Consider the following 12,407-nt stretch of genomic DNA (forward strand, 5'->3'; position numbering starts at 1 on the left):
CCAAACCTCACTTCAGTGGAAATGCTACAAACTGATGTACATTTTAAGCCAAACGGGTTGAGACTTAAGTAGTATGATCAAGACTGGCTGCTTTGGATTAACCCACCAGCGCTGCCTCTCCCCTAGGCATACACATTTCGTTCCCAGCGTCTGCATTCAGCAGCTGTTGTAAAAACATCAGTTTTCCCCAGTGAGGACTGGTCTGTTGGCTGCCTTGCTGACGCGGTAGTTTCAGAGAGACTGAGGAGTTAGGTGTTTTTTTTGTTTTTTTTTAATGAACTTATTTGAGAGAGAAGCAGAGGAGGAGGGAGAGATAGAATCCCAAGCAGACTCCCCACTTGAGTGTGGAACCCAACTTGGGGCTTGATGCCAGGACCCAAAGATAACGACCCAAGCTGAAATCAAGAGTTGGATGCTCAACTGACCGAGCTGCCCAGGCAGCCCGAATTGTTATTTTATTTATTTATTTTTTTAAAGAATTTATTTATTTGACAGAGAGAGTAAGAGAGCTCAAGCAGGGGGAGCATGACAGGAAGAGGGAGAAGCAGACTCCCTACTGAGCAGGGAGCCTGATGTGGGACTCAATCCCACGGCTCAAGGATCATGACCTGAGCCAAAGGCAGACGCTTAACCATCTGAGCCACCCAGGCGCCTGGAGTTAGGTTATTCTTGACCTGATTCTAGTTTCTTTGGACTCTGCTCTCAGGATAAAGTCAGAACAGATTAATCCTGACCCTAAGTGACAGACTCATTAAAAGAAAATTGTAGGGAAAATAGGAAGTATGATAATTAAGGTCCTGTTTTTTAAGGGGAGTCCACACTGGATTGATCAAAGTAACAGTACCAGCCAAGCTTGCTGCTGGTACAAAGTGATTTCCCTTGTCATACCTCAGACCAGCCAGGACATGCGAACAGGTGAAGTCCCACACCCTCCTCCTGATAGCCCAGCTAGAACTCAGGAACAAGATGGGGCCAGGCTGCTTCGCTCAAAACAGGCTCGTATATTCTAGTATATTTGCCTTACCAGCAGGGGCTAGAAAGAACAGTCACCATCTCTAAAAGGTTCTAGAAATCAGGGAACAAAGTCTTAGAGATGGATTTCCCAGATGTATCACCTCCTCCGTGGCCCCTGCCTCCTCCCACGCTTCCTGGAACCATACCAGGATGCAGCTGATAATTAGGAACACAGTTCAAAGGCTGAAGGATAAATAATTTCTCTCGATTCACAATCTTCTCTGAAATACAAATGCTGATTAGATGTATATCTAGTCAGTAGCTGAGAAAAGACCTTGACCCTTCAATGAACACTAATTATTTTTCCCACGTCTGGATTTCTTAAAAACTTATTTATTTGACAGACAGAGATCACAAGTAAGCAGAGAGGCAGGCAGAGAGATAGGAGAAAGCAGGCTCCCCACTTGAGCAGAGAGCCCGACGCAGGATCCTGAGATCATGACCTGAGCCGAAGGCAGAGGCTTTAACCCAATGAGCCACCCAGGCGCCCCCCACGTCTGGATTTCTTAGAAGCCATATCACTCACAGTTTAGTCCACCTTCCATTTCTCCCCTCTGGTCTACTTCTAGTCTAAGCCCACAGACAGGTACACAACTCACCACAGTTTGTCCAACACCCTGACAGTGTTTTATTTCAAACTCTAATCTCTGCATTGTAATTAAAAAGAAAATTCTGCCAGTTTGCTTCCTGATGGTCTCTGCCGCTGAAAAAAAAAGGTATCCAAAACATACTTCCCACGGAAACTCAGAAGCTAGATATACCATTTTAAAAGGAATAAGAAGTGGGCTCATGGCTGTGTATGCATCAGCCAGCCACCCACCTGGGCCCAGCCATCAGCCATGGCTGCCGAGATGGCTGGAAACACCCAAGAAGGACAAGAAAGGACAAAGTAGATCTTTCTACAGCATGATGGAGAGATGATGGACTTCATAGCTCCCAGACTCCACAGCATCCAGCCAACTCATTACCCATGTTTCAACCCAGAGTCATTTTTCCAATCAGGACAGCTGAAGCTGAGGAGCCTCTCCCTGTGGCTCTTCATAGTCTTCCCAGGGTTTCAGCTGGGGCCCAGGGATCATCACAGTCTGAAAGAGCAGAAAGCTGAGTTACCTACCATCCAAGCCCATGACTTACCCTGAAGAGATTCACCCTCACCTCCTCCATGGAGCACTCCCCTTCCTGGTGCTGCATCACCCCTTCTCTCCACTAGGTGGAACCCAACAGGGGTGGCTTAAGATGGCATAAGTGCTGCCCCTGCTCTCTGAAATCACCCTTACCTTAAGGATGGGCTGCTTAGGGGGTGCCCACGGGGGAACGATCTTGCCGTGCATTCTCCAGCTCCCATAGGGATTTACCAGGTGTTTTTCAAACACAACATACTCCAGGACATCCCTGGGCACATCTTCCTGTCCATACATCAGGCGGCCAAACCGGTCATAGATGGCCAGAGTCTGCAAGGATGAAAGCAAATCTGACCTGTGAGTACTCAGAGTTGGTTTCTTGTTTTGTTTTTATATTTCTTTGTTTTTAATTTTTTTAATGCCACACAACCCATCTGAAAACAACCATAACAAAAACTTCTAATGGGTAGGAGAAAGTATTTCAGAATTCTAAATCTAGAATAATTAAGTAATCAACTATAGACACTCTACTCCTGGAGGGTTTTTGACTAGGACTGGGGAGGTGGGGGAGGGAGGATCAGGATGGGTGGGAGAGAGTATCCTCACACCTGTCTTAGCAGAGCTAACATCTATCAGTAAGCTGGGCACGCTGACCAAGCAAGGAATACCACAGTGAACCATTCCTTAGAGCCCAGTCTTGGGAAGCCGTCCCCAAGACACTAGAGACAGGTACCCAACCTGAGAGTGAAGAAAAACTAGAGGAAAGAAGACTGGTGCCTCTACCTGCCGGGTGTGCAGACGGACAGTGATCTGGCCATATATGTTGCCTTGGTTCAGCAAATTTGAACAGCGGACCTGAACCACCTGAGGTGGCTCTAAGGATTCTACGAAGCTCCAGCGGACGGTCTTGTATGTGATGTCCCAGACCATGTCCTGAGGGCAGAGGAGAACAGGTCAGCTGGGGTTTTCCTTTCCTTTAGGGAAGCCCACCTCAAAATGATCCTATTCAGGGGCACCTGGCGGCTCAGTGGGTTAAAGCCTCTGCCTTTGGCTCAGGTCATGATCTCTCTGCTTGGCAGGGAGCCTGCTTCCTCCCCTCTCTCTCTCTCTGCCTGCCTCTCTGCCTACTTGTGATCTCTGTCAAATAAATAAATTAAATCTTAAAAAAAAAGAAAAAAGAAAAAAAGATCCTATTCACCCAAATTAACAACTCAAGACCCACCTACTTTCTTAAGAAACCTTCTTCAAATCAGTGAAAACCACACTCCAAAATGCCAGCTTATCTAATACGCCATTATCCTCTCCTCCTTACACTCTGTTCTTTTTAAAAAATTTTTAGTAATCTCTACAGCCAACATGGGGCTTGAACTTACAACTCCGAGATCAAGAGTGGCATGCTCTACCCACAGAGCTGGCCAGATGCCCCTCCCTTACACTTTCATAACCTGTTAGTTATTGCACATGTACCTGTTGACTGCATACATGTTGTCTTATCCCCCTCACCTGCTGGCACTGAAGAATGGGATTTTACATAGATATAAAGGCTAGCTGGCGAGAATCATTATATGATCACATATATGATCATTATATGTGACCATAGGGAGATGAGGGTGAATGGATAGAAACTTAAGTTCTTATTCTTTTTTTTTAATGCTGATTTTTTTTTTTTTTTTTTTTAATTTACTTGTCAGAGGGAGAGAAAATGTGCACATACAACCAGGGGAAGTGGCAGACAGAGGGAGAGGGAGAAGCAAGCTCCCTGCTCAGGAGCCCAATTCAAGACTCAATCCCACGACCCTGAGATCATGACCTGAGCCACCCAGGCGTCCCTAAAGTTCTTATTCTTGAACCACATAGTACCTAGCACCCGGTTAACACACTATGTAAGCTTCGTGAATGCTCGCTAAATCCTGCAGGTGCACAGAGGGCTGTCTAATATGGCCCACACCCTGACCTCAGCCCCCACAGCCTGAGGTTTCAGTATTGCTTGCTGTGGGACTTCCTCCTTCCTTGTCTGCAGAGCCCTTACCAAAGTCCAAGCCAAGTCAGTACCATTCACCTCAAAACAATGGAACTTCAGCTTTTGCCTTTAACTTCCTGTACTTGTGAAACTGATCCTTCTTAAACCAAAGGTGATGTCTAGAATCTGCCCATTCAGGAATCCCACAGTTCTAAGGAAGTCGAGGACCTACCGGAAAACAGTTTTCAGTTACCAAGGTATGAAGCCGGTCATGGTCTGAGCTAAAACAGAAAAAGATAAACATCACTGGCTCCTGCTTCATGATGCCCCTTCTAAAAGCTAAAAAATGGCCCTCAATATGGACAAGTCTTTTTGTAAACATTTTCTGCATGCCTACAATAAGTCAGGTAATATGCTAAATTCCAAGCACACAAAGATGAACATGGTTAAAAGACCCTGAAATCTAAATGCAGAGTGAAGTTATGTTTGAATCTCAAGAGCAGAAACAAATTTCTCAGAAATTACCACACATCCTTAAGGGGAAGAGACCCTCACAAATCCATCACAAAAAACCAAAAAGCTCATCTCCTCTTACCTCAGACACACCAACAATACCAACTGGATCGGCCATGCACCTTCAACTTTTTTTTTTTTAAATAATCTCTGCCCCCAACATGGGGCTCAAACTCACAACCCTGAGATTAAGAGTCACACGTTCCACTGACTGAATCAGCTGGGCGCCCTACATCTTACACTGTCTGTGAACCCAGCCAAAAGACAAGCAGCTGTCTTTTCTGGTCCTTTCCTTCCACCCCACCTGCACCTCCCCCAATCCTTGCTGCTACCAGAGTGACCTAAGTCATGCTGATTCTACCCAGTAATAGCAAGAAAATAGACAGCAAACCCCAGCTCCTGGATCTATAGGATTTTAGAAGGTTCCTAGCTGAGGAGTTTCAAATAAACCTGAGGTCAGGCATGAATTACTGTCTTTCAGATATACATTCATGACTTTTCCCCACAGTTTATACCTCCTGGGAGGTTTAAATCATTGTTCCTTCAAACAATCTTGTCCAATAATCCCAGAGTGGGTAAGGGATTAGTTCTGTTCACATGCTTCCCTTGACCTCTACTCCTAACAGGAAAGGTCATCTCCCGCAAGTCATTTCCCCCACTGTAGCTCTAGACTAGACTAGACCAGACTAACCTGAGTGGTGATGACAACTACAGCAACCAGCAGGCCTGGCACCCCTCAGTGAACACTTCCTCCTCACTATCCTGGCCTAGAGATCTTCAGTAGAAATAAACTCCCTTGTCTAGGAGTTCACTTAGCATTTATAATAGACTTGCACCGAAAGAAAAAAAGGAAGATACCCATTTCTGGCAACATAATGGACTAAGTGCACATGAAACTATTCCCACTATAAACATCTAGAAATGCTGGATGAAATGTAATATACAAAGATACACATTTTAAAATGCTCTAGTTCACATGAAAGGTAAATCTCCTAGGTGCTAAAAGGAAGGAGAGCTAAAACCAGAATGGAAAGACCACCACCTGACATCATGAAAGCATATGGGATGGTTAAAGGGATCTAGAAATAGGATCTGATGGCTGGGAACAGACTCTTCCTAAATCCTTGAACCCTCAAAGAGCAGGGAGTTGGAAATAGAGTCCTGCACCTGCAACAAAGGAAGACTACAATAGTAGTAGAGAGATAAAGCTTCTCTCCATCAAGGGCTGAGTTAGGGGTACTAAAAAAATTAAAATCCTAAGCCCACGTTACACTCAGATTTGGACACAGAATTTATGGCACCTGTATGATGAAACAATTCCTAAGATATGAAATTAACATTAAAAACTGAACCTAGGGCCGCCTGGCTGGCTCAAACACACACCGAGACTTATCTAGATCACTCTAGAACTCTTAACCAAAGGAAAAAAAATCTGTGCCTAGAATAACAGCTGCTGAAAACATAACAGGTATAACATAGAATTCACTTACTTGTTCAGACAAAGGTGAGCTTCAATAAAAATATCCTTAGCTTTTTCAGGGAAGTCCTTTATTTTAAAATTCGGATCATATTGTCTTATCTTCCGGACACTGTAAAATTAAGTATGAGAATACTTAAGTATGAGAATACTTCTTTCTTTTTCTGCCTTTTAAGTAAGCTCCATGCCCAACGTGAGGCTTGAGCTCACGACCCTGAGATCAAGAGTTGCATGCTCTACCAACTAGGCCAGGCTGGCACACCAAGAATCATTTCTAAAGACTTTATACACTATCCATAACTCACAGCTTACGTTAACTGTCATTAATGTCTCTCTACTTATTCAATAATTGTTTTCTGAATGTGCCAAGTCTATAAAGTTGACCTTCTAATTCACACTTACATCAATCATTCTAAAGAAAGACCAAGGTTTCTCATAGTGAAATTTCAGAATTCTGGCATTAAAGAAAACATCTTATAAGCACTAAGAAAGAAAATACAGATTTTACGCAAAATCTCAAGAGTAAGAATGACGGCAAGCTTCTAACTAGAAACATTAGAAGTTAGAAAGACAACAGAGCAGTGCTGTTAACTGAGGAAATTCTTTTTAGCTCAGAAATGTACACGTGGGCAAATTATAAATCAAGTGGGAGAGTAAAAGACTGTTTCTTAGACATGAATGATCTCATGTGTCTACTAAGCGCCCTTTCTCAGGAAGCTACTGAGGAATGTGCTCCACCAGAATAACAGAATAAACCGTGAAAGACAGATGTAAAATCCAGGAAACAGGGAAAACAACATCAGGGCGAGACAAAAGGACTTATCCAAAGGATGAGAGAAGTAAATGTACACTGTACAAAATGTACAGTGGGCCTGAAGAGCAATCAGTCCAGATAGAAACAAGTAAGAAAGGGCCAGGAGGGATTTCTTCTTGAAGATGAAATTAATAAAATACTTGATGCTTTCAATGCACTGAGAAGAAATTTATATGACCAGATATTCCATAAGCAAATGAGGGGGGAAAAAAAAGACCACACTTAACTCCTGGAAAAAAAACGTATTATGCAGGAAAAGCCATGACAATGTCCTGCGCGACTCCACTGTCAACGGTATTTTCATAGTTATAATAACGTAAACAGGAAATTCTGATCTAATCAAAGTGGTAGATATACTGGAGGATAAGAAATACCATGACCATATGTAATTTATCCCAGGAATGCAAGGTTGGCTTAACATTCAAAAATCCATTAATGTGGGGCACGTGGGTGGCTCAGTGGGTTAAGGCCTCTGCTTTCCGCTCAGGTCATGGTCTCAGGGTCCTGGGATCAAGCCCCTTACTGGGCTCTCTGCTCAGCAGGGAGCCTGCTTCCTCCTCTCTCTCTGCCTGCCTCTCTGCTTACTTGTGATCTCTGTCTGTCAAATAAATAAATAAAATCTTAAAAAAAAATCCATTAATGAAATACAATGTATCAATAGAATAAAGGAAAAATATCACATGATCATCTCAGTAGACAAAGAAAAAGCATTTGACAAAATCTGATACCCCATTCATACTTTTTCCGCCTCTGAGCCTTGCCTGTGCTGTTGTCTTCCTAGAATGCACCTAGCTAACTGCGACAAATCCTTTAGATCCTAGCTTTTTTCTTTTTTTTGCTTTTAGGTGATTTTGCTTTTAATTTTTTTTTTTTTTTTTTTTTTAGATTTTATTTGTTATTGGACAGAGAGAGATCACGAGGCAGAGAGGCAGGCAGAGAGAGAGGAGGAAGCAGGCTCCCCACTGAGAAGAGAGCCTGATGCGGGGCTCGATCCCAGCACCCCGGGATCACGACCTGAGCCGAAGGCAGAGGCTTAAACCACTGAGCCACCCAGGCGCCCCAGCTTTTAATTTTTTTTTAATTTTTAATTTTTTATTAACATATAATGTATTATTAGCCCCAGGGGTACAGGTAGGTCGCAGCTTTAAATGTCATTTCCTCAGGGAAGCTTTCCCTGAACTCCCAAACCAAGTTATCTTTCCTTGTCATGTGATCCCATAGCACTCATACTTACTATACCTGTAATTATTTAATTGTGTGCAATCAGTATTTAATGGCTGTTTTCCTCCCTTAAATGAAAACTCCATGATAGAACCACATGTGCTCTGTTCATCATCATCATGGACCCGACCACCCAAGAGCTCACAGTCCTGAACAGAAATACGTGAGAGGAAATCATCACAGTGCAGTTATCAGAAATAGCAGGTGTAAGTGCACAGTTACAATTACAGTAAAGGCCGCTCCAGAAAGAGTCAGGGAAGGCTTAAAAGCATACACGATGTTCAACTGGTTCTTGAGAAATGAGAGTTATCAAGTAAAGGAGGAGGAAGAAAACATTTTCAAGGCAAAGGAAAAATGCACAAAGACACAGAGTCATAGCACAATACCGTCAAGGAACTGGAAATTAGTTTGGAAATGCTCAAGTTTAGGATGAGAAAAGTGTAATAAGAAGATGACAGTGGAACAGAAGATAAGAGCCAGATTTACAAAAAGTTGTGAGTACCACTGAAGTCTGGATTTATTCTCCAGGTAAGAGGGAGCCACAGAAGAGGTTTAATGGAAAGATGATATGATAAGATCTGTATTTAGAGAAATATATTATGGCTACATGAAGAATTAATAAAGACTCAATATGCTTTTGCACAAAATCTATAAATGATCCCAAAGAACCTTTGAGTGACAAATACTAAATATTTCCATCCTTGCAACTAAAAGAGAGACTAAGAAGGTTCTGGCTTCTGCTCCTTAGTTAAGACCTAGTTAGCTCCTTAAAACAGGTCTGTCATGGGATGCCTGGGTGGCTCAGTTGGTTAAGCAGCTGCCTTCGGCTCAGGTCATGATCCCAGCGTCCTGGGATCGAGTCCCACATCGGGCTCTTTGCTCCGCAGGAGCCTGCTTCTCCCTCTGACTCTGCCTTCCACTCTGTTTGCCTATGCTCGCTCTCGCTCACTCTCTCTCTGACAAATAAATAAATAAAATCTTTAAAAAAAAAAAAAAACAGGTCTGTCTTTTTGACCCTTTTTAGCTTTTTACTCTCTGTAGTTCAAACTCTAAGGTACTCCCCATAAAAATATGCTTTTCTTATTACTTTAAATTTTAAAATATGTGATCAAAAAAGTGTTCTACAAATTTCTAAGTCACCCCCCTCAACTGATGTGACAAAAAGACCAATGAGGGCTGAGAGGCTAAAAATCAAAAAGCCCATATTCTTCTACATTAACTAAATTCTATTACAGAGAAAAATATACAGTCAAGTTATCAAAGGAGTTATGTCCAACCCAATTCACCTAAGATGGCCTCGCTGGATTAAAGTAGCAACAAGAAATTTGTGTCCTAATACCGATTCCCAGTTGTTCCAGACACCTACGACAATTGTGATGCCACCTTCTTCTTCAATCGCTCACTTCTCTGTGCCAGTCCTTCCTTTGCAAGAGACGACAAGCGAGCATCACCTTCTGGAGGAACATAGGTGTCAAAGATACCAGCTGTAATGAAAGAAGAATACAAGAAGCCATTGATAGATTGAGAAAAAAGTCATTTTGAGGTCATATAAAATTAAGAGGTACCATGGCTATAAAGTAGACTAATAAAGTAAACTTCCATGCAAAGGGAGCTCTGTTACATTACAGAAAGCAGAATAAGGTAACTTAAGTCTTCTCTCAGAGCCTCAGGTTCTTCTTGTACAAAATGGAGAAATTCTAAGAACAGGTGTGTAAACAAGATCAAAGATGACCTCATGAGGGGTGCCTGGGTGGCTCAGTCGGTTAAGCATCTGAGTTTTAAATCTGGCTCAGGTCATGATCTCAGGATTGTAGGATCCAGCCACAAGTAGGGCTCCGAGCTCAGCGGGGAGTCTGCCTGAGACTTTTTCCTTAAGCCCCTCCTCCCACTCATGCATGTGTATGCTCTTTTTCTCTGCCAAAGATAAATAAATATATTTAAAATATGGTATACTGGGGCGCCTGGGTGGCTCAGCTCATGATCCCAGGGTCCTGGGATCGAGCCCCGCATCAGGCTCTCTGCTCAGCAACGAGCCTGCTTCCTCCTCTCTCTCTGCCTACTTATGATCTGTCAAATAAATAAATAAAATCTTAAAAAAAAAAAAAAAAGAAAGAAAAGAAATACCACACCTCACCTGTACAGGCCAGATGTAGGGGGCGCTCCAAACGTTCTGGAGGAATGACCACACCTGCTTTCCGGGCAAATTCCATAAACTCCTTTTCAGATTTGAATTTGGGTTTATAAGGAGGAGGTGTGAAACGTTTCTTAGTTCTCACTGGAACTACAACTGTGGACTGCGTCACCAGGACTGGCTGTAAGACAGGAAAAGGTTATGATAAAGGTGACCTGGAAAGAAATCTATCTTGAACAAACTCTTAAGCAGATAGGAAGGGCACATCCAAAGAATGACTTAGGAACAATTATAAAGCCACATATGATGGGGGAAACACTTATGGGGGTCTTAACTAGAAGCCGGTAAGCAACCTTTACTAACACCACTCAACATCCTAAAGGCTTTCCTCTGGACCGTTCCACTGTACACAACTATGCAAAGTCCCAGGGATGCAGAGCTGATTAAAACAAGGCTTCTGCTTTCAAAGAACCTTCAGTCCCATGGGGAACTTAAACATAAATCCAACACTGAAAAGAGAGGAATGCTATTATTAAAGGGTAAGAAAAGTCCTCTGGTTGGCATTTCCCTTATATTTACTTGGATTACATCCTGCTCATTCTATTGGGAACCCAACTGTAAACTTCATTCTGCCATTCTAGCTCCCCAAAGATCAACAATATCTTTTTTTTTAATTTAAGATTTTATTTATTTATTTGACAGAAAGAGATCACAAGGAGGCAGAGAGGCAGGCAGAGAGAGAGGAAGAAGCAGGCTCCCTGCTGAGCAGAGAGCCCGATGCGGGACTCGATCCCAAGACCCTGAGATCATGACCTGAGCCGAAGGCAGCGGCTTAACCCACTGAGCCACCCAGGCGCCCCGATCAACAATATCTTTAAAGCCCAGACCTCTCTTCTCTCTGACCTAGAGTTTTGCTCAGTCAGGTACAGCGACTATAGGAGACTCCCTCCTTTCAACTGTTCAATTTGTGCATAAGAACCAGGAGGAAGCGAGCCCAGCTTCTAAACCATGACTTCTTTCCCGTTTAATACCTCCCCGCTAGACAGACCCAGAGCAAACTAGAGAAACTTCATCCCGAGAATATGCTCGTCCTCGGGGTCTTTACGGGGGTCTCCCCACGCCGCAACTTTGCTTAGTAGCTGGGTCCCGTCTACTTCAAACTCTTCCGTAACTGCGTGTGATTTGTATCGCCCAAGCCCACCAAGGACAACTGCAAAACGAGTATTCCCCTCTACGCTCTAGTCCCAGCCCCTAGAATCCTATCACCCGGTCCCGACCCACCTGACGAGACCACCATCCTAAAGCTTTGGATAAACAAAACAACCCCCGCGACATGGGGGCTGCCATTTTGTTCCCGCAAAGGCCGCTGGGATGGAGGACTAGCGTTAAGAGCCGAGGGCACAGGAGAGGGCGCATAGGGGTGGAGCTTCTCCGGGTGTGGAATTTTCCAGGGCGCGCGCCCTCCGCTGAAGTATGAGCGGCGCGAACGCGCACGTGCGCGTCGTAGGGGAGCGCGTGTGGTCAGAGAACGGACTGTGCGCGTGCGCACTTAGAGGCGTTGTGGGTGTGGCGGAGAGCACGGCTGTCACGCGCCAAGAGCGCGCTAGAGCGCGAGCTGCGCGTGCGCTTGAGGCCTTATGGCCGCAAGGAGTTGCAGCATTCCTTTTAAGATAGGGGTGTTGCTGCACCTTGCTTGCATTCCCCAAAGAATGAACAGATATTGCACTTTGGAGACAAGTGTTTTTCTTCAGTGCCTACTTTGATCACAGGACAAAAATGACTAGTTTCTGGATCTGGATCTGACTTCAGCATGCTATGTAACCTTAAACAGCGATCCTTTCCCCCATCTGAACTGTGTGAAGAAAATTCTGTCGAATTAAAGAGATCAATGCCTACTGTGTTTATTGAACAAACATAATATCTACTATGTTTCTGAAGCAAAAGACACATGGACTGACAAAAATATTTCTTGTTTGTCCTTTTGGGAAAGAGGCAGTTTTAATCATCCCAAATAATAGTTTATACTTAGAAATGTTTACCAGGTGCCAGGCAATTTTCTAAGCATTTTGCATGTATAAACTCAATCTCTCCTCACCACAAACAAGAGTTAAACTCTTAGTTATGAGGTTGGGTCACAGAGAAATTAAGTGTGTAAT

At 43.6% G+C, this 12,407-nt stretch overlaps 1 protein-coding gene across 1 annotated transcript; it reads right to left on the reverse strand.

Annotated features, from left to right (window-relative positions):
- Positions 1-1,618: 1,618 nt before the first annotated feature.
- On the reverse strand, positions 1,619-11,686 carry MRPL45 (mitochondrial ribosomal protein L45). Its single transcript, XM_004764703.3, has 8 exons — positions 11,533-11,686; positions 10,255-10,432; positions 9,487-9,604; positions 6,099-6,197; positions 4,328-4,376; positions 2,919-3,068; positions 2,292-2,465; positions 1,619-2,099 (listed from the first exon to the last, which is right to left on the reverse strand). The coding sequence occupies exons 1-8, from the start codon at positions 11,665-11,667 to the stop codon at positions 2,013-2,015; spliced, it is 990 nt and encodes a 329-aa protein (XP_004764760.1). The 5' UTR covers positions 11,668-11,686; the 3' UTR covers positions 1,619-2,012.
- Between the last annotated feature and the right edge of the window lie 721 nt (positions 11,687-12,407).

This window comes from Mustela putorius, unplaced genomic scaffold (assembly GCF_011764305.1).
Source record: "Mustela putorius furo isolate JIRA1106 unplaced genomic scaffold, ASM1176430v1.1 tig00003962_pilon_pilon_pilon, whole genome shotgun sequence".
In the NCBI taxonomy this organism is placed as follows: domain Eukaryota; kingdom Metazoa; phylum Chordata; class Mammalia; order Carnivora; family Mustelidae; genus Mustela; species Mustela putorius.